General features: G+C 39.7%; 2 protein-coding genes across 3 annotated transcripts in view; one reads left to right on the top strand and one right to left on the bottom strand.

Annotated features, from left to right (window-relative positions):
- Nucleotides 1-1767: 1767 nt before the first annotated feature.
- Nucleotides 1768-4941, bottom strand: Tug1 (taurine up-regulated 1). Its single transcript, XM_047562164.1, has 4 exons — nt 4937-4941; nt 3916-4006; nt 3699-3738; nt 1768-3630 (listed from the first exon to the last, which is right to left on the bottom strand). The coding sequence occupies exons 1-4, from the start codon at nt 4939-4941 to the stop codon at nt 3170-3172; spliced, it is 597 nt and encodes a 198-aa protein (XP_047418120.1). The 3' UTR covers nt 1768-3169.
- The window catches only part of Morc2 (MORC family CW-type zinc finger 2), a 39363-nt gene continuing 15898 nt past the window's right edge, over nt 3950-27414 (top strand). The window contains exons 1-7 of one of the 2 annotated variants that reach the window (XM_047562624.1): nt 3950-5192; nt 11792-11845; nt 14180-14214; nt 19394-19462; nt 19968-20058; nt 23663-23771; nt 27240-27399. In XM_047562624.1, coding sequence (XP_047418580.1) covers nt 5125-5192; nt 11792-11845; nt 14180-14214; nt 19394-19462; nt 19968-20058; nt 23663-23771; nt 27240-27399 — 586 coding nt within the window. In that variant the 5' untranslated portion in view covers nt 3950-5124. The remainder of the gene's footprint in view (nt 5193-11791; nt 11846-14179; nt 14215-19393; nt 19463-19967; nt 20059-23662; nt 23772-27239; nt 27400-27414) is intronic. The other variant, XM_047562623.1, reaches the window with a different exon arrangement.

The following is a 27414-nucleotide window of genomic DNA, read 5'->3' as shown; positions in this document are numbered from 1 at the left end:
GGTAAGATAACAAATGCATGGAACTATAAAACAAAGAATTTTAAGACTGGAGTTGGTCTGCTATCTGCACAGCTGCCTGATAGATACTAATTCTTTACCAGTCTGGTATGTGTGGGAAGAGCAAATCCAAAAAGGAGAAAACAAAGGCCTGATTAGCAACTGCTGATAAGAACTGAAAGAGTTCTCTGGCAAAAACCTTCTCCTCACTCCTCAGAACAAACTGTTTCAGAAATGCAGCAAACAGCAATTGCCCTAAGACCTCTATTTTGGGGCAGTAATTTGATTGTATTCCAGCTGCTGGGCATTAGTTGCTAGAGAGAAGAAAGTGGATATGCAGGTGGTATATAGTGAAGCGAGATTTAAAATTTGTATATAAACAAGAAAGCAAAGGAGATAATGCCTTTCTTCCCTTTTCAATGTCTTTCTCAAGCTCTTATAATTTCCCTTAAAAAGCTGCCCTAACTTAAAAAACATTTTGAGTAGGAGACATTAAGACAGTAAGACAGACAGTAAGACCTTGCCTGTTTCAAAATTCACTGCAACATATCAATTGATCTTTATGCTGGAGGCTTCCTATATCTTTTAAAATTTAGAATTAAACCAGTGAGGTGGTGCATGCCTATAAGCTAAGCCCAGCAACTTAGAAGGCAGGAGGATCACAAATTTAAGTACAGCCTCAGCAACTTAAGGAGGCCCTACCTCAAAATAAAAAGACTAGAAATGTAATAACCCCTGGAGTTCAATCCCTAGTACACTCTGCAAAAAAATTAGAACTAAAAAATGAAACATGAAATAAAAGAAGAAACACGGGTCATATCTAGTGACTTTCCTTCTAATCAAGAAAAATTTTAGTTATTAAACAGCAATTAAGCATACACTCAGTCAATTCTGAGACAGCCTGTTCTCTAAATCCTTTCAATAAATGCTTCATCAGAGTTGGTGGTATGTAGGTGCATAAAATAAGGTCCTTCTTTTCAAGGAATTTTCTATCTAGAAAGAGAGCAAATGCATGCAAATAACTAGAAGATTTTGCTTACAAAGATAGATGAAGGATATATAATATGTTATGCTTAAAGATTAACAATCTGGCTAAAGTTAAAAAATTCATGGGGAGGACAGTGAGCTGGATACAGAGGAAAAGGCAAAATTTTGACAGGTAAAGAAACAGAGAAGGGCATTTCCAATGTAGAGAAGAGAATATGAACAAAAGTGCAGAAATGGTGAAATAAGGCATTTTGGAAAATGTCAAGTACCGTAATTCACTTTGGATGGAGTGTTGTCAGTTTGCACTGAAGGTCTGAAGAGAAACTCAGGTCTTCTAATTCCCAGTAACAGTGCTGGTGGCAGTGCTTGCTTAGTAGTTGCCTCTTTTCTCACAGCAAGGTCAACAGTCCCAAAATTAAAAACAAAACAAAACAAAACAAAACAAAAAAACTACCTCCAGAGTTCCTGCCACATTCTGACAAGCTCTTCTGGGTTGCAGGTCCAGTTCTTGAAAATGTGGAGTCCATGGCTGCAGCTACTAAAAGTTATCTGCTTCAATGATTGCAGGACACTGTAGCAAAACTTTTTCAACCTCCAATCCTGGACAGTTCATGTTTTGTCACAGAATTTCAAGCTTTGAGTTCCAGTTGTTATTTTTCTCCTTTCTCTGGAGGAAAACCTCTTATCACCACAGTCTTAAGATTCTTTTGAGGTACATCCAGATTTAATTATAAAAGAGCTAAAGACCAACACAGTTTTTTCCAAAAAAAGTCATTTTTTTTCTGGAAGCGAATCATTTGTCTCTGCCCTTTAGGTAAAGGGAATAGTCAACTGATTTTTTTTTTTTTTTTCAGACAGTTGAATGAAACAGCATAATTGGCTAAAATCTAATCAGACAAACTACACTTAAGTGTTCATGTTCTCTTGCTTCGAGCTGTACCACTTGGTAAGCACCACTCCACAAAATTAAAATGTTTGAAATTCAACTATTCAAACATTTTTAGTGTTTGCTGGATAATGGTCTGGAATTTGATAAAAAGCAGCTGACAATTAACAAAGAAACAAAAAATGGCATTTTGGCTATCTCATTATCACACTTATAAGCAAGTAGAATACATAGCAGGCCAGGAAAGTTTCAAATAGCTGATTTTTGAGTTTCAGCAGGAGTTTTAACAAAACTTTTCAGAGCACATTAGCCTTCAAATAAAGAAAAAACCCAAAACATCTTCGGGAATTCCACATCTGTTCCAATGAACCTGCCTGCTAAAAATCCATGTGCACCATTAATTAGCTGGGCATGGCAGCACCATTTAAAAATAAGCCTGTTCACTACCAACCACACAAACTAGGGACACAAAATAGGAGCAAGTGACACACGGCAAAATGGTCGTGGAAAATGGTCAAAGATAGATAGGTAGTCAGGCACCAGTATAAACAGCAGAAAACAAAGAACCGCTGGGCCAAAGATTAAATATGCTTCTTGATACTACAGAACACATCCACTCTCAATTGTAGCTGCTTTACATTGGGTGCCATTGTACCATATGCATCAACCATCCTTCAGGCACCCCATGGTGAAAGGAAAGAATTCAGAATAGAAGCCAGCAGGGCTTGTTGTTACCCCAAATACCTATTATGCATAGTAACAGCTCACATATCCCAGGGACTCAAACAGGGGCTTCAAATTGGTAGTGAAGGATCCCAAACGACATCTAGGCCTCAGTTTCCTCCCCGTGGCATAAAGGAAGTGGCACACAGGAATTGTTCTTAACTCTTCTGGGTCACAGGCCCCTTTGAAAACTTGCTAGCGGTGGATTATCATTCCTTATAATGCACGTTCCCACAAATTTTCTGCATACAATATCTGGGAGTTTTGGCGATCTCCAACTCCAATCCAAGTTTCCCAGGATCAAAATTCCACGGATGGGTAACTGTTTTCTTACAACTCAAAAAAAATTACAATAATCATCCTTTACATATACCAACGCTGTATAGTTTACAAAGCGCTTTTCAACCCCACACACAACGACAGGCAGAGGAGGAAACTGAGGCGCAGACAAATTACAGAGTGACTTGCCTAAGGTCACTCGGCCAGCTGATGGCTAGGCCCGGAAGCAAACCCAGCTCTTCTACTCCGGAGCTCGTATCCCCACCCCGGAGCTGCTGCCAGAGATCCCGCATCTCACTAAGGCGGCATGAGGAGGAAAAGGCAAAGTAGAAAGCCCACCACCAACCATCCTCCAGCTCCCTCCTGCCCCCCCAGCTGGGTTCTTGCAGGCCCAGTAGGGTGGCGCCAGGCCTCCAGGCCGGCCCCGGCCACCCCCGCCTCCCCGGCCGCGCCAAATCCCGCCGCTGCCGCCGCCTCCCCGGGAGCGGGGCGGAGCAGTTGCCCGCCGCCACCGACCACCCGGACGACTCCTCGTCGAATCGCAAACGCATAGGCCGCCGCCCGAGTTCTGCGTACAAGAAGAAAGACGCGGCGCGAGCGCCAACGGCCACCGGGCGCGCGCCGCGGCGGCCGGGCCTGCGCCCCAAGAGCTGGATGCCAGAGCAGGAGAAAGAGCCGCCAACCGATCGCTCGATCGACCGCGCGCCCGCTCCTTCGCCCTACCAGACCGGGGAGGGGGGGAGGGCGCGCCAGGGCTTCTTCGAGTTAGGGGCCTGACTCCCCGGCGATGAGACAAGATGGCTCCTCCGGTCCGCTCTGCAGCTACCGTCCCGGCTGCGTCGCTCGGCCCGCCCCCGGTACTGTTTCTTTAAATGGCGGAGAGGGTCAAGAAAGCAGGAAGAGAGGCGCTCTCTCTCACGTGACAAGGGTGGGACCAGCCAACCAAGATCCGGTCACGAGGGGGCACGCTGCCCGCCAATCAGGAGGCTGGGTATCAGGGCGGGGGCGGGAGAAGCTGCTGCTTTGTGATTGGCGGAATGCACCGCGGAGGCCTCGGGGGCTTGGGGCGTCGGGTAGTGCGCGAGGTGGACGGGGCTGTAAACGCTGGCGGAGACAAAGCAGTGGCAGTGGTTGCTGTAGCGGAGACGGCAGAAAAGCCCTAAACGCCGAATTTCGTGGTGCTGGGTCCTGTCATCTTAACATCCTGCGCGGCGCGCGGGCGGCAGCGGCGGAGGCGGCGGAGGCGGAGGCAGCACATGGTTCCAAGAGCGCGCTGCGGTTGTTGGGTTCCAGTTCCGCGGGGAGGGACAAAGGCAGCTGCGAGCTCCAGGCAACGCCCGATCGGGTGGTGCGCTTGCCACTGCCCTCGATCCGGGCCTTGAAAGCTGAGACTAACTCCTCTTTGTGAGGAGGCGGCCACAGGACCGAGGCCACAGAACCGAGGCCCGGGAAGGGCTTGAAGGGCTGAGGCCGCTGAGGGAGTGGGGGAGGGGCGCGGCCGCCTGAGGTGATTTGGGCGGGTTAATTGTGAGGCGTTTCTGTGGGCCAGTGTGAGGTAATTTGACCCACCACCCTGTGGAGATTGGGGCGGGACAGCAAGCTGGGTTTGATTGGGTTTTGAAAAAAGAAGTCGTCAGTCGGCGCCTAGCACCTCTTTTCAGTTGGGAAGTGGTGAAACTAGCGCCATATGTACTCCATCGACGTCGTGGCCACCATCCTAGGGCCTATATAAGGACCGGCACACCTCGTGGCGAAGACATGGGTGAATGTTCAGTTTTATGACAGAAGTGGGTAAATTTCCGGATTGGTAAGTTTCCGGATTAGTTAAAGAAATTTAGGGGAACAACAAAAATAAGGCTCAAAAAGAAAAAAAAAAAAAAAAAAAAAAACGAAGAACGTGAAGACGTGAAGATGAAGCAGTAATAAACCACCATCTCAAGGACCGTCTGTCTATTCCTGGACCATCCACTTACCACTTGGATTGTCTGAATTGAACTATCGAAACTTAACTCTTAAAGTTCCTTGGACCGCAGGTTTATGACGTAGTTCTTTCCAAAATATTACGTCATAGTCGTTGAGAAGATTAAAACGTACTTGAGATCAATTGCAGTTCAAAAAAATCTGAGTATATTTTGGATAGATACTAGGTAACTCGTGTCAACTCTCAGTAAGCAGCACAGACCAGACGGAATCCTGGAAAATCTCCATTATATATATTTCTCAGTGGGTAAAAGACTGGAGACATAGCAGACATGGCTTTCACAAATTACAGCAGTCTGAATCGAGCTCAGCTAACCTTTGAATATCTACACACAAATTCGTAAGTATCCTATAGGTGCCACTGAGGTCACCAATAACTCCTTGATATTAATATGGAAATCCTTTTCCCAGAAATTTTTGCTTTTCCACTCTGCAATGTATCACTGGATGTCTTGAGCTCTATTGAAGAACTGAGATCAGTGAAATATTTCTTGCTAATCCAGAAGAATCTGATTTTCATTTATGAGATCAAATTTTTCTAAATGCGAACTAGTTATTTGGAGTCAATATATATTGAGTTGTTTAATTCAAGTGTTTAATAGGAATCCAACAAGTACTGCTCTTTGGATGGACAAAAATTGAAGTATTTTAGCGTCAACTCTTCTCTCTAGTGACAACAGCCTAAACAGTTGGGTTTATAACAAGTGTTTCTAACAAGAAAAAAGAAGACAACGTTTAAGAGACAACTTAAGAGAAGAATTTTTTTTTTCAGCATACGGTTGTCTTTAGCTTCCTGGGATATTGGTTCCTACATACAGTACAGTTTGTATAAGTTAAGCAGGAAGTGGCAACTTGTTTTAAGCATTGATTTAGATAGTCTTTCCCCCAAATATGGTAAATCACTAAACAACAGTGTTCATGGTTCTTGAGTTCACAAATTACAATCACTCCAATTTGGTCTGGAATGTTTTAGGGTTAATCCTTAAACTCAGTCTCTTTGAAGTTACCTAGTGGGATCAAAACTACTTTTAGCATTTTCACATAAACACCTGTTAGAAGGTAAGTATTCTACCATTTTAGTACCAGGAGAGGAGGTGTTGAACGGTTAAATGAATGGTACCCAGTTAGTTAAGAACCACCTTCATAATTGAGAGTGTAGAGTTAAAGTGATCCAATAGTAGTACAGTGAATTTTAACCTTTTGTGGAAAAGTCAATGTTATCTGTGATCCCATAATGTCTGTAATATTTTGTTATTTTTCCGATCAAGGAAATAAATTTTTTTTCCTGAGTAATGAAGTAATTTGCCAAGTGCTGAGGGTGTGGTTTTGTTTTGCTTAGGAAACTTTTAATTGAAGATCATTTTAGAGAAAGTACCATAGAGGCCACCAACTCAAATTCTCACATTTATGAGTGATAAATCTGGAACCTAGTTAGATGAAATCATTATGAAAGGTGCTAGTACAACCTTGGGCAAAACCCTCAGTGTCCTATTTTATATTAGAACTACCATGTTAAGAATAAACAGGTGAAGGCCACTTAGGTGTTCATGGGTGTTTGTTGAATAAATGACTATCTTTTGAAATTTGGAGTGATAGGGCAAGTTTGGAATTACAGACTTTATGATAATCTTGGAAGACCATGAATTGGACTTAAGAATTTTGGTTTTTGTTCCAGGTTAGCCAAAGACTTTATGCAACTGAAAAAGTTAATTGCTTTATGCCAGTAACTGTTTTAAGCTTTGTCTCATCTGTAAAGTAGACCTGCAGCATAAGGATTATTTTTGTTTTGCATTTGAGGAAACTGAGGCTCAAAGAGATTAAATTACATGCTAATGATTACACATTTGCTGAATGGCAGATTAAAGGTGCCAGGGTTTAAGACCAAAAGACTTATCTGACAGTGCTTAGTGCTTTTAACCATCAGGCAGTGCTATTTAGTCCATTTTACCTTCAAGAATCTGTTGTCTATTAAAGAATTCCCTTCCCACTTTAAAAGTCTTAAATTTATGTTAGTTGAGTCTATGATTTGAGGATTATACATAACCCCCTTTCTTTTTTGTAGCTTATTAACAATAGGTGGAGCTGGGCAAGTTGGCACATGCCTGTAATCCCAGTGGCTCAAGAGGCTGAGGCAGGAGGATTGAGAGTTCAAAACCAGCCTCAGCAATTTAGTGAGGCCCTAGGCTATTTAGGGAGACCCTGTCTCTAAATAAAAATATTAAAAGAGCTGAGGATTTATCTCAGTGGTTAAGCACCCCTGGGTTCAATTCCTGGCACCCCCCCCCCCCCACAACAACAACAGCAACAACAAAACCTCACAAAAAACAATAGGTGGTCAGTGCCAAGGCAAAGAAGCATACTTAAGTTGTTTAAAGTGTTGTTGGAGAATTTTCTGTGAATTTTACTTACCCATGTTGAAGCAGAACCACCTACTTGCTTTAATATATAGAAACTTGGAATATTGTTTTGGAAGCTCTGGAAATTTGTTCTACTGTGATAGAACTAGGTAGTCTACTTTGGTAGACTTTTCACTTGTCCTACCAAAAGAATGAATGGACCCTAGAACACCAACATTAAGCCTTTTTTTGTTTTAACTAATTTGAAGAGATATCTTCATCATGGTGGCTTGAGTGGAAGCTCATTTTTAGAGGAAACCAAAATTTGAATTCTCACAGGATGTGACTTGTTACCCTTTAATGATGGAAGATGAACCTTCTCTGTGTTAAGTGATTCAATAAGTCAGCTTTGAAGAGGGAAAGATTAGTCTTAGGAACCACTTTCTTTGCTCTGTTAAGGTCTTAAAAGATTTTAGGATGTCTGACATCTGTAATGCCATGTTAATTAGGAAAGAAATGGTGCTTTACTTACACCCTTTTAACGTAGACTTTCTAGAAGAGCCTAAGATACAAGTGTGGAAATCATTGTGGTTTAGTGAAAAGATGGCTTGGAAGCCAACCAACCCTAGATTTGACTTCTTCCTTGCTCTGTCCCTGAGCAGATCGACTTCTTGAACCTTGGTTTCTTCATCCACAAAGTGGAGATAATCTGGTAGTGTTTATGAGGAGCATGTTAAATAATATTTATGATGTTCTTAGCTTATCCATTGTCTATGGTAAACATTAAGTGGTTAATCTTTCTGTATTAGCTTACATAAATCAAAAGTTGGTCAGTATAGCAACTTGCTCTTTGGTATTAGTCATAATGCAGATAAATTCTTAAGAATTTGTTGGAGACTGTAAATGTGTCAATTTTTTTTTTTTTTGGTATTATGTCCTATGGTAACTATTAATGGTTTTTCTTTGTTTACATCAGCCTTAAGGATGAAAGGAGGTCTGGGAAATTCTCATGATAGCCTGAAAATCTAGTTTCTTTTAATATTTTACATAAAAGGAGTTTTATGCTGTTAGTGCTTTTTTAGTAGTGATTTTTTTGACTGCTCTTTCTAATGTAGGAATAGTGACATCCCTTTAACATGAGATGTGTATCTTAAGTCACTTGGTTTGCCATACATACTGCTAAGTGGTCTGATACAAGATGCTTAAGTGTAAGATGGCTACTTTTTACGTCTATTCATATTGGCACATTTAGTAACTTACTTTGGTTATGATATTTCTGGGTTGTTTTATCTATTTGTGCAGAGGATGTAGAGGAACGTTTCAATTCAGAGACTTCAATTTCTTAGGACTTAGAGCCAATTGGAAAATGTAGATTTACGCTAAATATATTAAAGCCATTTGAGTATAAAACTACTGCTCCAAAATTTCTCAGCTTTATTTTCTGCTAATTAAGGCCATTAAATGTTGTCAGTATATTCAAGAACTCAGCAGTTACCTCTTATTGTTGCACTTATGGATAATCTGTTGCTTTAAATTTAGACATTATAAATAGGAAGACCATTTTCCTTACATAATAACCTTATTTACATTTGATTTTGTTTAGTACAAATGCTGTGCTGGAAAACTTTTTATTGTGGCACAAGTGATATAAAAGCCATTATCACTTGAAAGCAGAAGAATTTATTTAAAGATGTCTTTTTCCAATTGGTTGATCTTATGTGGTTCATATGCAAAGGATCTTTAGGTCTGTAAAGAAAATATTTTCTTTTGCTATTTATCCATTCTATCTCAATGCCAGCTAGCAATGAGTATACCTTTTGAAATATTATTTGGGAAAGAGGGAACTTATGCAGTTTGTTTTTGATTTCTGTGATTTTAGGAAATATTTATATTTCTGAGTTTAGCCTCTGGAAGATCCACATGGAGTTCTAGAGAAGATTCTGAGTGTTGTCTTTGATGTTACCAAGAGTTATCACAAAAGGCTCCTTTTGCAGCACAAAAATATCCCTTAACTGTTTTTTAAAATATGTTAACTTATCTGAAATATGTTTGTAGAATGACATTGATACTGTGTGGAACAACGAAGATATTTGGAATCTTTTTTTTAAGTTGTAAATTTAAAAAGCATGTTTCTAAACTTTGTACACAGTGAAATTTAGGTAGAGGTGCTTTGTGTTTGCTCTTATTAGAGTCTAAATGTCTCATTTCCATGTGAAACAATCAGACATATGTATTGCTGAGGTACAGTTGCTATTTATATTTTTGGTTTCTTTGTCCATTAGTTTTTCCAATAATTTTTATGCAGCATTCTTATTTTTTTCCCAGAGTTTAGTGCCTTCTGGTACAAATTGTGGTCATATATAGTTGTTTTCCCTGTCCCCTCCCCATCTACTACCCCCACCAGCTGTATTTCTGAGATTCCTTGACTTACATTAAAGTACACATTCATGTTGAGAAGTATTGCAATAGAATTTTGTACAGTGATTTTTTTGAAAAATTTTTCAGTTGCAGATGGACACAATTTCTTACTTTTATGTGGTGCTGAGGATTGAACATAGTGCCTCACATGTGCCAGCAAGCACTGTACCACTGAGCCACAACCCAGTCCCTGTATACTGTATAGAGATCTTTGAAGTTGGAAAAATAGAGTATAAAAAACTAATTTATTTGGTAAGTTTCTGAGTCCCTTATAAGTCACAAAGGAAGATGACTGTTTGGAAGCTTGTAAGAGTTGTGACCCCCATCCCCTCCTGGGGATTGAACCCAGGGCCTTACACATACTAGGCAAATACTCTATCACTGAGCTGTATCTCTAGCCCTTTTTATTTTGAGACAGGGTCTTGCTAATTTACTCAGGCTGGCCTTGAACTTTTGATTCTCCTGAGTAGTTGGGATTATAGGTATATACCACTGTGCCAGGTTTAAATTCACTTTTAATTTGTGTTACCTTTGACAAGTCACCTTAATTTTTCAGCACATTTCTTCCTATTTCTTTTGTAGAGTATAGCGAATACTTTTAAAATCTAATTCATAATTTGAAGAATTTAAAGTGGTAATCTTAGAGAGTAAAATATTTTTAATTAAAGGTATGACTGTTTCAGGTAAGTTTTCTTTTAGAAAGTTGGTTCTTTCATGTAAAATGATAAAGAGTTGGATTTTAGCCAGATAAATTTGAGCTCTGTTTTCTAGGAGAAAGGTGATAAAATTTCAGTGTCTTATTACAATATATTTATTGGTCCTGTCTTTGGATTAGCAACAGACATATTCACTGATCTCATGGGGTAAAGTTCTTAAATTCCAGAAACTGATAGTTTTATTTAATTCATAATTTGCATTTGTGAAAATGAGTTACTTGAGGAAAAACCAGTGTTCCTGTACTGTTCAGTAATGAGCGTTTATCTTATAAACTAATGTTTTATAGTTTGTTTGAAACATTGGGTGACTGGAGATTTTAGATGCTAGTTCTCTAAATTTCGATTCTAAATATTTAGAAATTTTCACTTTGACTATTGACTGAAAGTTTGCATGCAAAAAGGAAAAAAAAAAAAAAAGCCTGCAGGAATAATTTGGGTATTTTGGGGTATTTATGAACAATCGATGATGGTAATGAATTTTTTGGGTTGATTTTGTTCTTTCTCTAATTAAAAATCAGGGGCTGGGGGTATAGCTCAGTTGGTAGAGTGCTGGGTTTGATCATCCCCAGCACTGCAAAAAAAAAAAAAAAAAAAATCAGGTGGGTTTTCTAGATGGTTCTATGTGGACATATCCTACTTTTATATCTAATGAGGACTATTATAGAAAATGGCACAAATTAAAGAAGTGTAAATTAGGCATGCTCAGTGGATAACTTGCTAGCAGTTTGCTTTAGTAATACCTGTGTGTCATCTCCCAGTAAAAAAAGAAACTTATTTGCTTTTGTGCAGTTTATAAGCAAAAATAAAGGGAGAAAGAGGGAGAGAATAAAAGTAATCTTGACTTTCTCAAATTTTGGTTAAAAACACAACTTTGTCCATATTAAAGGAATTCAAGACCCTCTTGAACAGTTGCTTCTAGGTGGACAAGAACTTGATGTGGTCTCCTAGTGACCCTGGTAAAGGTAACCCCTTCAAGGAGGGAGCTAGTGGTCATTTCCTTTCAGAAGCTGCTGAAAATTTGGATTGGATAAATGTTCGACTACCCTGTTAATTCAGAACGTAAAGTTATCTATACAAAAGTGGTATGCTTACAATTTTCATGTGAGATATGTATAAACTGACAGTGGTTAAGGCAATGAAAAAAGACATTTTTCTAGGTAGACTATTAACTACTTTTGGCAGTTATTACATATAGGAACCTTTTAATACTTAGGTGGGTTTCTCAATTCAAAATAGGAAGAATAAATATTAAATAGGAAGAATAAATAATAGATGGGACTGAATAACACAGTAAGGGGAATTAGCTCTGGAAAGACTTGAGTTGTTGAGAAGTTCACATTTCAGTAGTAAAAATGCATATGGAGATTTTAGATTTTTTTCTAAAAAATTGTAAATATTTTATAATCTTGACCTTTTAGGAGTCAGTTCAACTTAGAATTCTTTTATTGACTGAGTATTTATCATTTCAGAACCACTCATGAATTCTTGTTTGGTGCTCTTGCTGAACTGGTTGATAATGCAAGGTATGTAGTCTTCTAGCATGTAATACACTTGGAGTGGAAACTTTTGGGGTCCCTGTGACCTTTGCTCTCTGAAGACTTTGGAGGAAGACATTTCTGTAATAGTTACACCTCCTAAGATGAGTTTTGCTATTAAAAAAGTACTTTTAGGAACTGGGATTGTAGCTTAGTCGTAGAGTGCTTGCCTAGTACATGTGAGTCACTGGGTTCAATCCTCAGCACCACATAAAAATAAATAAATAAATAAATATATAAAAACAAAGGTATTGTATCCATCTACAACTAAAAAATTTTATTTAAAAAAATACTTGTAATAGCACACTTAATTGACACTTTCATGTTGTTTCTTGATTAAATTCATTCATTGCTCTTTGTGTTCTAAACTAAGAATAATGAACTTATTGCCTCCCAAACTGCTGTTCCTTGTGTATTAAAGCAAGATAATTGTGAAAAACAGGGAATTAAGATAAAAACTTAGGAGTCAAATTCATGGTTCAGATAAGCTGTGATTTTAATTCATGTTACCACTTAATATCTTTAAAACTATGCAAGAGTTTTGTGTTTTTCCCAGTTGTGTGTTTTATTTTAAGGGGATTCCCATTGATTAAAATGTCTTCCATTCTGAGAAGGTGTGCTTGGAAGGAATCACTCTTTAGCACTGTTTCTTACTGAGTTGTTAAGTGATAGAATCCTAACTCTTAAGACTGAATAAAAGTTTGGGTTCATTCATAGACAGAGATCCTAGTCCAAATCAATAGTTTATAATTATGTTATGAAAAATAGCACATTTTTTGATAAAATAAAATTTTATAATATTAGTCTTATTCTTGAATGCAAATAGAAAATTCAGATGCGTTATTTATTGACCAGTGTTGATGACTAATGAAGGAAGAGAAGGGTAAGAGTTGACAATAGAAGTAGTTCTAAATGTATATTCAGTTAGTGAACTTGGCTATGATTTCCAGTGTCCGTACAGTTAACCTGTACTGGTATTACGTATTGCTGTTAACTGGGCTGTTTTTGGAGATGTGTTAGATTGTTCTACCATAAAACTTTCAATTTGTTTTAATCTTGATTGACTCATAATGTTTCTTAATGGAATAATTTTTTAATTTGCTGCTTGTTAACCTAGCAAGACCATGGTGTGCTGAGGCAGTCAGCTTTTTGGTATACCATGTGGTAAAATAGAAATTCATGGAAATGTTTACCTATTCAGGCATGCATTTTGCCAGTCTCAAATTTTAAAATGTTTTTATATTATTGAAAATGGGTACATGAGAGCTGTGTGGACTTATTTTTTTGGGTGCTGGGGATTGAACCTAGGGCCTTTCTCTTGCTAAGCACGCACTTTGAGCTACAGCCCCAGTGCTGTATGGTATTTGTACATTTAAAACCAGTGAAATTATGCCTCAGTTTCCTTGCTTGTGGTTGGCAGATTAGTCTAAATTATTTCCAAGTCTTTATAGAAGCCTTCGTTGATGGCTGAATTTGTAAGGTGGAGTCTAGAAGTCCAGACTTCCTTTCAAGTTGTGGGGAATCAGATTATGAACTCAGGATCAGTTTTCTGACTGCAATGTATATAACATTTTGCAACTGTATACAAAGTTTCACTGGTCTTGAGATTACAGTTTTCCTTTACACATTTTTTTATTGGTGCATTGTAGTTGTATTTAATGATGGAATTTGTTATTACATATTCATACATGCACACAGTATATAACAATGTAATTTGACTAGTACCACTCCCCAGTATTCCCTCCCCTTCCATCCTACCCTTTCCTCTATCAGTCTCCCTTTGATTTTGATGAGATCCTTCCCCCAACCTTTTTTTCCCCTTTTTCTTCTAGCTTCCATATATGAGGAAAAAACATATAACCCTTGACCTTCCGTTTTACTTATTTTGCTTAAATAGTTTTCCTTTTTTTAAAAAAAAAATTTGGTAAGAAGGAAAACAGACAAGTTATTAGAATATCTTTTCATTATTGCAGTCAAATAAGTGAGAGAAACACATTTTCGTCATTTCTTAATGTGTAAAGGGAAATGTTCTTAATGATTCTTTTAGAGGGTTTCACCAAAAAAATCAATGTTTTAAAAATATATCTAGACCCTGTGTATCATGGAGTTGTCTTAAATAATTTGAAGTTCCTAAAGTGTTTCATAGATACTTAAGGAAAATTTTGTAGCCAGGTGTGAAAGTAAAGCTTTAACTGTATGTAGAATTTTTTTTATGGTTTCCTAAAAGATTCAAAATACTATGCATTTTGCTGATTGACATTTCATATTCTCATTTGGATCTTATTTTATGTTTTTAAATTTTTTTCCCTTTTGATTTTACAGAGATGCTGATGCCACCAGAATTGATATTTACGCAGGTAAGTCAGACTTTAGACCTTTCTTCTAATGCCTCGTTTCCTCTTAATTACTTACTGTGCCTAAGAATGAGTGGGAAATAACTGGGTTTTGGAGCCTGGGGAGATGATACAATTACTTTAGGTCATAAGTAGAAAAGGTGCAGCCCTGGTCAGGCTTGTCATAAGAACCAAGAATATTGGTTTTGAAATTAACACTGTGTGTCTAAATCTATGTACATAGATTTGTGGGGGTGATGGAATAGCATAGTGGGGAATAAAATGACCCAGTATTAGTTATCTTGTTGGGAAGGAGAGATCTTCTTGGGAGTTTTTCCCCTCACCCCCTGATGTTGGCACCAGTCCCAACCTGGATAGTTGCTGGTGTCAGTTGAAGAAAACAGCTGGTTACTGGGTTTGGCACTGGGTTTGTAGAGATGTTCTCAGGCAGAGGTGTCAGGAAGGAGGACTGCTTGACTTGGGATTTGAAGCTATGGCAGCCTGTATTGTTTTGCTTACTTGACCTAGAGTGATTGTAGCAGTGGAAGAATTCTTAGTCATTATCATTGGTCTTTTAATTTTCTTTAATAGTTTGCTTTCTGCCTGTTCAGAATTTAAACTAGAATCTTTTTTGGTCATTTGAATTCTAAAAATTTAGAAATAGAATAGAAGCAGGCAGCTTTTAAATCCAATTTGGCTAGTGTGACATGATTGCCTTCTATTTTCTAAAGTCTTCTGGAGTGTTTGAGGTCTTATTTGAAATAATATTGTTTAGCTTCTGAAAAGTTTGGGTTTATGTGGGACTATGCAGTTATCAAATAACCCCTTTTCATGGACCCACTTGATAAGCGGAAATAAGCATACAATTAAGTAGCAATTCCCAGAATCTCCAATGTTATGCAATTATATAAAGAATCTCTAGATAGAATATGATAATTTCTCATGCCTAATATACTTTGGACCAAAGAAAATACTTAGAACATCTGTACATCATCTATTCTACTAAAATCCCAAAAGTGCTCTGTTGAAAAGACTTCATCAAAGTGTTGGAAATAGTCTCTTTTTTTAGGAGAAAATAACAGGTAAAAGGGGTACAACAGAAACTGTTAAAAGATGGTTACTAAATCCTTGGACCAGGTGGTGGTGCCTCTCCAAGCCACTTCTAATTGTGCATTCAGAAGTAATAACCGTCACCTCTGAAAGAGATAGTGGCTGTTTTAAACATTGCAAAGATGTTAAAGCAGAGAATGGGTCTCTACTCCAAGTAAGGAAATTTAATTTTTGACATTCAGAATGCAGCAGAACTGTTGGATTTCAATTTAAATGAAAAAGACTTATTGCACGTTTATTTTGTACTTTGTGCTACCCAGTTCTTTGGGAAAAGTTCAGAGAGGATGAGGTGAGGTCTTTGCTCTATAACTTAGTCTCTAATTGTAGACAGCACAGTACAGGTGGCTAGAAAAAGATAACTAGATCTTGAGGGAGCAACACATATTTAAGGATTAAATGGTGTAATAGAAGCATCAGGCACCATAGCATTTATCAGGAAAAGAGTTTACTCCATGTATCTTGAAATTGGGAGTTTTGACCGAAGCATCTTTACCTTTACACTTTTCTACCTCAGGGCCTTAACACATTCAACAAGGGGAATCAGAGCAATGGAATCAGTACTAATCTTAATACTTTAAAGTTTTTATTGTTAGTACCTGGTGGGGGAAGTATTTTCTTGTCTCTTAATCTGAAATTGGATTGATATTGATGTTAAACATCCACCAGATGTAATTTGAAGTCACCATAAAATTACGTTTTAAATACTGCCTTTAAACCTAAGAAGGGCAAAAAGGAGCCAGCCGTTCAAAGTACAGAAGTGTTTGTTCATTTACCCAAAGTGTTCTTATTAGTTGACCCAGACAATAATGATGTTTCTGTCAGAAGTAGTCTCTGGACTTTTATTGACTTTCTAAACTTTCTGGGGTAATGCTGCCACCTCTAAGAAAGATCTCTTTTGTGATGCCAGGGCAATAAATGGAAAATTAGAGCAAGTGAAACAGAAATTAAGATTGCAGAGTATAATGGAGAACTTGGAGAGCATTTCATCTTCTATAAAGGATATCATTACTTTATCATCTCTGGCTTTTGCCTTATGGCTTCATTTTGTATCTTTTCTCTTTGCTGACTTTTGTTTTTCTAGCCAGACTTGGCCATGTTGGAGGAAGCTTAGAAGTGCAGCTTTCTGAACTGGTTCTGACAAATTTAAATAACTGCTACCAGAAACTGAAGCACAGCTGCAAAAAAAAAAAAAAAAAAAAGCAGTTTGTCTTTGTTATTCCTGTCTTGCTTCCGAGATGTTGGGGGAGGGGTAACACACAACCCCTTCTGTTTAGACTCTCTTCCATCTAGAATTCTCCTTCCTTTATCTCATTCCTTTCCTTGGAGGCCTTAGGTATCATTCAGTGGATACCTGATACCCTTGGTTGATACCCTGATATCTGATTAAAGTAAATACCAGATATTAGGGATGACTCTGTATGGTGGAATGTCTGGGAAGATAGTTCTGAGCAGGATCACCTTCTTAATTCTCTTGGCTTATTCTAGATCAGTACTTCTCAAAGGGTGATCCACCCATGGAGTTTCAGTACTACCTGGGAAAAATGAAATTGAGTCCATCGTGAGACCTATGCCATGAGACTATTCAGCAGAGACCAGATTCATTATTTTCACAAACTGAAGTGATTGTTATGCATACTGCATTTTGCTCTAACTGGTTCTTTTCCCAGCTTCCTTCAGCTTAAATCCTGTTCTTTTTTTTTTTTTTTTTTTTTTTTCAGTTGTAGATGGATAGCATTCCTTTATTTTATTTATTTTTATGTGGTGCTATGTATTGAACCCAGTGCCTTACACATGCTAGGCAAGTGCTCTGCCACTGAGCTGCAGCCCAGCCCCTAAATCCTGTTCTTTATTTCCTCTGTCATCCACTGCAGAGAGATGCAGAGATTAGACTCTTTTAGATTGTAAGGTCCTCGAAGACAGTTACCACATCTGCAATGTTCACTGCTCTAGTCTCTATCACAGAGCCAGGCACACAAGAGGCACATAAATAGGCATTGAATAAATGAGTGTTTTGCATATACATCTTAGCCAGGTGAAGACACCACACTGCCTATAGTTAAGTTTCTGCTGAGTCTTTCTTGGCTCTGAGATAGTGTTGCATGTTGCATGAATCTGGACATTAGTGGCCATTTATGAACTGTTAGTCAGTGTATGGCCATGAGAGTCCCCCCATTGTGGGTCTTTTACCCTTGTAAACTACATGAAAAAGTTTGAAATGCAGTCCTTGATTCAGAACGGGATCCAAGACCCACTATTAAGTGATGATTGAATGCTGAGATAGCCTAAGTCTAGAAAATAACTTTCTAGGTTCATGTTCAAGGAATGTCAGTAATCCTTGGGGACTTCTCAGATGCTCTCAGCTCATATTTCTGGATTCCAGAGCAGAGTCTTTAGGCACTTTTTATGGCATAGTAGTACAGTAAAATGACTCTAGACTAGAGTTAGAATACTGCTTCCACCATGCTCTGTACCTGGCCCAATTTGAGTCTCTGTATGATACTTTGCTTCTTTCAGATGGAAATTTTGATGGACTTTTGCACTTGTCCTGTTCTTGCTCCTGTCTTTCACACCTCATTTGGATTTCCCAGTCTTTGATAAGAGGCACTGCTATGGGGAGAGACTTTTTTTTTTTTTTTTTTTGTAAATCTATCAAGAGTACTTCCAGGAAGACCCTCACCCTTGGATCTTCAAGAGGCACTTGTAATGAATGTTCAGCTTCCTGAACATTGAATGATACTTGAAAATCTCTCTGGTTTATAGCCCTTCTGAAATAGTATTTTAAATTAGTCTTTTAACAGTGAGTAGTCATGACTCACCTGAATTTTATCCTGAGGGGAGGACAGAGAGCATTTTAAGCTGAGGTTTGTTAGCATAGATAGTTTAAGTTGGTGAACTGCAGCTTGGAGGAGATTTTAAAAAATCCTCTTGATAGGGACCAGGCTCCAAAGCAGTGTTGGGCTTGTCCTCTTCCTTTTAGTAGCAGTGTTGGGCTTGTCCTTTTCCTTTTAGTAGAAGAACTCCTTTTATTTCTTTGCCAAGTAGTGGACTGTGAACAGCATCTATACTAGGGAGGTTGGTGTTTGTGGTTCCTTATGTGGCTTGTGTGAGTCTTCTGGCTCCACCTCTGTTTTAAATCCTTCACTCTTTCATGCACTTCCCTAATTCCAAGGCTAGTTCCTCCATTGCACCTGGTCATCTTTGTTGTCAGAAGGCATCTAAAAAACTAGTATAACCCCTTCACTATTTGGGAATCTCCTTTTCTTTGTTTGTGACATGCTGGACCCAGACTACTGTGGGTTACCACTTGCTACTGCACAGAGCAGCTGCCAAAAGAAGAAATTCTTCTATCCACTGATATCACAGCAATAATCTTGTTGTGTTCCCTTTCTGTTGACCAGGAAGCCCTGCCACAGCTGCTGTGTAGCTTATTGCCAGAGTACTCTTCTTCCTTCCAGTCAGGCAGGTCTAGTGGGGAACCAGGCACCTCTTGCTGCTTTCAGCGTCATCAAGTACCCTCAGGCTGGCAGGGCATATGACAGTGAATACAGATAACCCAGAAATTGTAGTTAGCCTGGGGATGGTCATATATAGACAGTAATTCATCTTTTAGATAGCATCTGCTCCTCCTGTATCTGTATTATGTTTGACTTCATTACTTAGTATGAAGGCTATCCCAGACTTAACTCACAAAGGAAGATACCCCGTTGAGTTTGAGCAGAGGTACAGTTGTATGTGTCTAGGTTGCATAGCATGGAAAAGCTGTGATAGTAATCCAGGTAGAGAAAGGCAGAAGAATGGCTGAGGTTTGTGTGAAATACATGCATATTCAGTGCTTTTGATTGTGAACCAGCAGTCCCTATGTTCCCTATATATTCTCTCAATTTTTGTCATGAATGAGAACACACTGGAGAACCTTTGGTGGTAATTCACACTCTCTGGGGACCTGAAATTTAATTTGCACTAGTTAGGGCTATAAGAAGTAGAAGGTAGGTTTGACCTAAGCAAGCTTCACATTGATCTGCCTTTCATTCATACCCATGTTGTCACCCTCTAGTGGATAATAGCCTAGTAATGGCAACTGCTTCTTTCACAGAAAGACGAGAGGACCTTCGAGGAGGATTTATGCTTTGCTTTTTGGACGATGGAGCAGGAATGGATCCAAGTAAGTGATGAGATGATTGTTTCTTTGGAGGAGAATGCAACCATTTTTACAGAACACTTATTAGGTAAACTTGTTTTTCTGTGGCCTCACTCTTGTAACTAGAAGTTGCACCTGAGGAGTAAGAAGTCTCTGACTTAATTCCTCTACGTGTTTGTCAGGTCTTGTCCTGACATGGGAGATGGGATCTAAATGGCAACCTGAAGACAGTCAGATTATTTGTCTCTTGATACTGTATTTATCAACTTGCACAATATCCTGGAACCAGAACTACCAAGGCCTCTCCCAGTCTGTTTACCATTTCAACTAACAGAGCATGGGTCACAGTGTTGGTACTGACAGGCAGGCAAAGGTTGCCTCTGTTTGCCTCATGGTTGCAAATTTCCTTGGAAAGAGGTTTTTAGCAGACACAACCATGCTTGAACTTAACTAGTCTCAGACCTTTCACTTTGAGGGTCCTGGGAGAGAGATGCTGAGTTTTAACTTTCTCTTGTGTCTGCTGCTTCAGGTGATGCCGCCAGTGTGATCCAGTTTGGCAAGTCGGCCAAACGAACACCTGAGTCTACCCAGATTGGGCAGTACGGGAATGGGTTAAAATCGTAGGTATACTAGAAGCCTATCACAGGGCTCAACACGAAATCAAATGATGCTGTCCTGCTGTCCTTCCACTTGTCCTTTCATACCTATAACTCTGGAACAGTAGAAGAATCAGGAACAGTGGTTTGGGTGTAGCTTGTCAACCATTGACTCTGCTTCACAGATTGAAAAGTATGAACATCCAAATAAGTTGGGGTGGGAGAGGCTGTGGGTTTCTCTTGACACTGTACTTTAGAACTGTGCCTTTCCTTTGGAAATTCTTATTTTTATCCCTTGGTTGAGGATGTGGGTGGTTCTCTTGTGGCACTGGGATATGTCAGAAATAGTGAGGGGGTTGCTTCATGGTGTAGCTGTTTTCCTGAGCACCTGCTGCATGTTAGGCTTTGTGTCAGACATGGAAATATGGAGAGAGAGAGAGAGAGAGAGAAAGAAAGAGACAGACACAGCCCTCCCTTCTGGAGGATGCTTTTCAGTGCACATGTCCTCTAAGGCCCTATAGCAGGGACCCACCTATCTATCTTCATATCCCTTGGGACTTCTCCCTCAGCCCTTGGTTTCCACTTGTTTAGTGTTTGGAATGTGTTGTTCTGGTTTTGAGTGAAGCCCCAAGAGAAAGGTTTCTATTTCTGAAATGCTCACTTCCAGCTGCACATACCTTTGGATGAAATAAGATTTAATGGAATTGGAGTTTGTGCAAATGGAATTATGAGTCACATTTCAAGTTTTGCTGTGGAAACATTTTGTTTGAGAGAGGATGGTGGTTTAATCTGTCAGGTGCCTCACATACAGTGTGCTTTAGGTATGGAGAAGAGAGTGCTTCCATAGAGATTTTTAGGGGTCTGTCTTAGACTTTGTGATTTCTCTTTCAGGGCAGAAACCAGATGATAGTAAGCTCTTAACCATTTCCCAGGCACTGTATTAAAGAATGGTTGATCTCATTTAATTCTCACTATAGCCCTCTGTAGGTAGGTACTGTTATTTTCAGATAAGAAACTGAGGTTTATAGGAGTGAAGTGTCTTGCCCAAAAGTGTAAAGATATATCCATGTAGATCAGGGGTATGAACCAGGTCTTTCTGACTGAAAAACTGAAACTGCTATCCATTCCACTTCAGTTACACAAACTGAAGTTCAAACTTCACTACTTCTGTGAGCTTTGGTTTCCTCTTTGTAAGTTGCAATTATAATACATACCAAATAGGTTAAGGATTATGCTCTCAGTGCTATGAGAATCTCTAGTCTGGTTTCTGGTTTCTTATTTTATTTTTCCTGGGATCTTGCCATAGCAGATTCCTGGCTTGATTCTGTGGATCTGGGTAGGACCTAGGGACCTTATGGATTTTTTTATTTTTGCAGATGAAATGAATCGCTTGTGATGACATTGAATCACTAGGAACATTTCCCAGAAGATTCTTCTTTTTTTCTTTGAAATGGGGTCTTGCTGTGTTGCCCAGGCTGTTCTCAAACTCAGAATTGTCTAGCCTCAGTCTCCCAAATAGTTGGGATTATAGGCATGTGCCACCATGCTTGACTCCTGGGAATTCTGATACAGACTAGTTAGAGCTAACTACCCCAAACAGGTCTTTTATAGTCAGTGGAAATCTTGATTTCCCATCTGGATTGTAGGTCAGAGGCCTCCTATCTGGTCCTGTCAGTTCTGTGGGTTCAGTTTCACCTCTGAATGTGTTTTCTAATTTAGAAAGTAGGGCTTTTTTTTTTTTTTTTTTTTCTTTTTCTTTTTTAAGATACTGGGGATTGAACCTAGGGCCTTTTTCATGCAAGGCAAGTGTTCTACCAATGAACTTTTTATTCCCAGTCCTTTTTTAAAAAAAACTATATTTTGAGATGTGTGGTCTTGCTAAGTTGCCCAGGCTAGCTTCAAACCTGCCATTCTCCTGCCTCAACTTCCTGAGTAGCTGAGTTCTAACCTTTGACATTATTCCTTACAGAATGAGGTTCAGGAGTAAATGAAATGTGACTTATTTTGAAAGTGTTTAGAAGACTGGGAAGGAACTTGTATAGAAGTTGAGAGTGTTGTCCTTAGCATATCCAGTGGACTTTTGTGAAGGTCCCATTGAAATGGAGCCATCTAGTGTTCATAGTAGACAGTTTAGTCATTTTGAAATCAATTTCAGAAGTTGAAAGAGTTTCAGGATGAGGTGATATGTGGCACAGTAGGCAAAGAAGCAGGGAAGCCAGCAGAGAGGTGGTGTTACAGGGTTCTTACCATTCAGCCTTTCTGGTCAAGATAAAAAACAGGGAAGAAAGAGGCTCAAAGAGAGCTGTATATTAGAGCAAGGGCAAATGTTGACAGAAAGTAAGATAACATGCCTTCTTTTGCTACCTGCAAGCTTCAGGGAGGAGGGAAGAGGACTGAAATTGAGGGGAAGGAACCCTGCCAGCACCTTGGGTACTGGAGGAGAAACAGGACTTTACAGCCCTCAGGGCATCTCTGGAGAGTGTCCTGGGAGTTTTCCTGAGTGTTGGGGAAATGGGGCATGACATTCATTTATGTGCTTGGCATGCCAGTCTGGTTTGTTTTTGTATACAGAATAGAGTAATGAGGCTTCCCACCTCCGTCATCCGGAGCTGTTTTAAAGACTAATGAGATAATAAGCCATAAAGCCCCAGAAGCTGTTCAGAAGAAAGGAGCTAAACAGCTTCATTGTTGAGTGGGCAGTCCTCCCAGTGGTGCTTCATGCTTCTGCCTTGCTCCATGTTGACTGGAAAGACCTGTCTCTGCTTGTTCCTCAGAAAATTTAACATGGCCAAACAGGAAGGAAGCAGCACTAGATTCTTTCTACTCAGATTTTTGCTTTGTGAAATCTGCCTAAAGGCACAGTGCCCAGAAACCAGTTGCATCCAAAAGTAGGCACCTGCATGTGTCATAATGAGCTTGAGGTGGCAAAGCAATTATGAGATAGAAGATGGCTATAATTATTGGTTATAATTCAGTTGCAAGCCTTCTTGAACTGATTGTTGAGAACTCCATTTTGTTAGGACTGTGACTGAGACTTGGGTTCATACTGGAGTTTGGAGAACTTGTGGGCATAAACTTGTGGGCTGTTCCTGGATGGTGCTGCTGTTTGATGAATGGACAAGAGGGGAGCTTGAATCAGTGAAGGAAGGACAGGATGAAAACTGGGTGTGACCCATATAGAAGGCAACATGTTGAAGGTATCAGGTACTGAGATATACTGGTAGTATAGTCAGAGATATAGCAACCTTTGTGTGACTGGAATGAACCTGGAATTTGAGGGCACAGCATTGTAGTAACAGGCTGGGAGTATGAGTTACTGGGGGCTTATGGTCAGCAACTATGAACCATAGAAGGATGGCGAGAGAACCCTGTATGGAGGGTAAGTGTGGATGAAAAGGTTGTATGTAAAGACTGAGGAATTATAGGCTCCCAGAAAAGCAAAACAAGGAACGTTGAACGACTGGAGAGGAAACAAAGGCTATGGAACTGGGCTTGGGGCCTGGGGCCTAAAGAGGACTTGAAAGTCCTTTAGAGGCAATATCAGTCACATCCAGAGGGTGGGGTTACTCCTTTTGCAAATGAGCTTTGAATTCCTTGCAGAACAACCTGTTTTCTGCTTCCCTTTCAGGGGCTCAATGCGCATTGGGAAAGATTTTATCCTCTTCACCAAGAAGGAAGACACCATGACTTGCCTCTTCCTGTCTCGTACCTTTCATGAAGAAGAAGGCATTGACGAAGTAGGTCCCATCTATGTGGGACATTTCCTCCACATTTCCTGAATCTGCATAAGCTGGTTCCATAGGCCCTTTAATAGTGCTGGGCTCTCTGGGGTTGTAGGATTGGTGCATATGCCCCCCTGTCATGGGCTTATCTGGTTGAATGAATTGGTGGAGGAGGTAAGAGAAATAATAATGTGAGAGGAAAGGAAATTTCAAAGCATTTAGAAAATAGCTGTCCTGTATCTGAGAACAAGATTGTTAAGTGGCAGAAACCAAGAGTTGAATTTGCAGCTCCTCCAGATCTGCAGCTTGAATCCATCTGTGGAAGGTGTCACCGTGGAGAGCTGTGTTATATGGGAGAGTATTTTGGGCTTCCCTGAGTATTGGTGGAGATTGTAACTAATGGTTATAATAGGAATAGCAGTGCCTTTCCCATATGACAATAGTGATTTTGTGGAATGGGCTACATGAGTATTTTCCTTTTGAGGAAATGTGTTACTGTAACTACCTTTATCAGAAATTACGAATCAGATTCTTCAGGATCTGGGCAGGTAGTGAAACAGATGAGTATATTGAAAACATTGGCATGAGCTTGTTATTAAATGGCAATTGCTATTTAGTCTCACTTTGGGAGTGGCTGCTATACAGTCCCAGTGATAATTGCTATGTTGGAAAATTGGGTTAATCAATTCAGAATATTTTTACTTTAAAACATTTTCATAGTGTAATTTAATTGTATAAGCTAAACACAGCTGATTCTTTTTGTGACCTGGTGGCTCATATGTTTGCCAATATATATGCTTGTTGAGAGTATTAGGGAAGTTGTGGTCTGTCTAGTCTCAAACTGGGCTCTTACCTCCTTTCATATAACGGAGGCCAGAGCTTGAGAAAGGGGCCCAAGAGGTTCTGTAGAAAGAATCCATGGTTGTCACTAAGCAGACAGTTGAATTCAGTTTCAGTTTAATTCCTCTCTGTTGTTTAGGTGTGATTGAATTTGTTTTGGTCTTATTGAGATCTGAGGCTTAATCACAGTTCATGCCGGGAATAGCAGACTATCTTTTTTTTTCTTTACTTAGCAAGCCAGTGGATTTGTTCTCCTTTTTGGTGCAGTACATTTAGTTCATTTGGCATACTTGGATTGTGGGATGCACTATAGCAGGCTTCCTGGAGAAGGTAGGATGGAAGAACCTTGATTGGATTGGGATGTTCAGGAATGTTTCCTGTCCAAGTCTGAGTGGTGAGAAGTGTTCAAGTCAGTGAAAATATCCAGCTCAAGGTCCTAAGAACTGGGGAGGGCAATAGGAGAGGACTTAGCAGTGGTGGCCTGTAGAGAGCAGGATGGGCCAGATTGGACCTCAAGGCCTTACTGATTAAGTGGGACTTTATTATGCAAGAGTGCCAGTATCAAATTCTCTTTTATAAAAGGTTGCTGTGGTTATTGAGTGGTGAATGGATTAGAAAGATTGGGGGCGAGTATTGGAGTGGACTACCTAATAGGGCCATGGTTGTGGTAGGCTGTTGAGACTCACACCATGGTTGTAAAGAAATAGATGGAGTCATCATCTGTTTAGGATGTAGGATCCATGGATGTGGCGGTTGATCATGGAAGGGGGAAAAAGAACTAGAGGAGTGGTTAGTAACTTGCAGGTTCCAGTGTGGTAATTGGGGGCAGTGGGCTACCTCGAGCAGGGAAAGAATGGAAGAGGGGCATGTGGAGGGGGATAGTGTAAGTTTGTTTCAGACATGCAAAGTCAAATCTGATTCTGGAGTTGGGGAAGGTTTGGGCTCTGGGATCTGAAGGAGAGAGTGGAGTAAGAAGAGGACCTGGGATTAGGCAGGCCAACATTGAAAGTTCAGGGGAAGGAGAAAGTGGCAAAGGACACAGAAGGGCAACCAGAAAGGTAGGAAGAAAACCAGGAAAGAGGTGACATTGAAGCCGAAGGAGAATTGTCCTGACAGGAGGAATGGGTGCCTTTGGAAGTGAGTGCCCATGTAAAGTGATGGCATTTTCACCTGGGACTCTTGTGAAGAATGGGAGATAAAAAGAGCAGGTACAAGTTCACAGTACACAAATGGAAATCAATTCCCTTGGTAGAAAAGCTAGGTTGAAAATTTTCCTTACTTGGTGCTGGAAGGTCACTGTTTTGGATTGTACTCTACAGTGAACTCAGCCAAGATTTCAAAATAAGATAATTTTTGGCTGAGGAGGAATGTGCCCAAACCATCCCTATGGTTGAATTCTTTCAGTGCAGAGCTTCTTAGAAATTAGTAGTGTCTCAGAATTCTTAGCAGTTTATCTCCCTGGCACTTAAGATACAGAGTCCCTTTGTCCTAATGGTAGGCCAACTGGTTTGCTGTGTTGAGAGAATCCCTTCACCCAGCCCTTTGCTGACCTCTGCAGGGACTGCTGGCTCAGAGGAAGGGGGAAGGGTACAGTGAGTCCACTGGGGCGTGGTGTTTGAGGTAGGGTTGTTGAAGAAAGAATAGAATTTTGAAAAACATTACTTAGATATACCAAATTCCATACGTGGAAGTAGGCATTAAAATATACATACAATTGAGAGAATTACTTTAAAGCAAATACCCATGCAGTTGCTGTTATGGACCAATGTTAGAAATCCTCTGTGAGTCTTCACCAATCATATTCCTTGTTGCATCCCTGAAGGAACAACCTTAAGGTAACTTTTGGGACAGTCATTTCTTCTTTTTCTCTGCAGTTTGTCATCTGTGTGTGTATACCTAAATAGTAGTTTGTATCTGCCCATTTATGAGTTTTATGCAAATGGACTTGTACTGCAGGTTTTCTTACATATTTTCTTTCATGTAACATTGTATTTATGAGATTCATCCATGTTGATGCTACTACCTGTTTGTTCATTTTTGTCACCACAGAATATTCCATTGTGTAAATATATATCAATTTAATTTAGCCACTCTATAATGGATATTTGTGTTATTCCTATATATGTTTACTGGCATTATTTGTTTCTTTTTTTTTTTTGGGAAATAGGGTCTTGCTAAGTTGCTGAGGCTGGCCTCAAATTTGCAATCCTCCTGCCTCAACCTCCCAAGTAGTTGAATTATAGGTGTGTGCTATAGGCCCAGTTACTGATAGATTTGCACAAAATTTTTTCTAGGTATTTACTCAGGAGTGGGATTGCTGAGTTTATAGGTTCTATCATGTGTCTTAGATTTACTACATAATTACAAATATTTTTACCAAATTAAGATAGTGAGGGGCTTTCCAAAGAGGGAACTGCCCATTTAGAGACCTCTGGGGCAGAAACCATTATATCCTAAGAGGAAATATCACAGAGGATGAGTCTTAAGAATCAACAGAAGCCACAGAACCTCCAATGCGAGACTTCAGAGCTTAGGCCTAAGTTCTAAGCAGTGTTGAACCACTAAGGAGAGAGAAAATAGCTGTACCTTTAGTGGGGAGCCTGTGTTGGGGTGTCATCATGTCTGCCTGTGCTTACTCCCAAGGTGATTGTCCCATTGCCTACCTGGAATACTCGGACGCGGGAACCTGTCACAGACAATGTGGAGAAGTTTGCTATTGAGACAGAACTCATCTATAAGTACTCTCCCTTCCGCACTGAAGAGGAAGTGATGACCCAGTTCATGAAGATTCCTGGGGACAGTGGTAAGCAGGCTTTGA

Source organism: Sciurus carolinensis, chromosome 8 (genome assembly GCF_902686445.1).
Source record: "Sciurus carolinensis chromosome 8, mSciCar1.2, whole genome shotgun sequence".
In the NCBI taxonomy this organism is placed as follows: domain Eukaryota; kingdom Metazoa; phylum Chordata; class Mammalia; order Rodentia; family Sciuridae; genus Sciurus; species Sciurus carolinensis.
The sequence above is the reverse complement of the archived record's forward strand: the minus strand, read 5'-3'. Positions and strand labels throughout refer to the sequence as shown.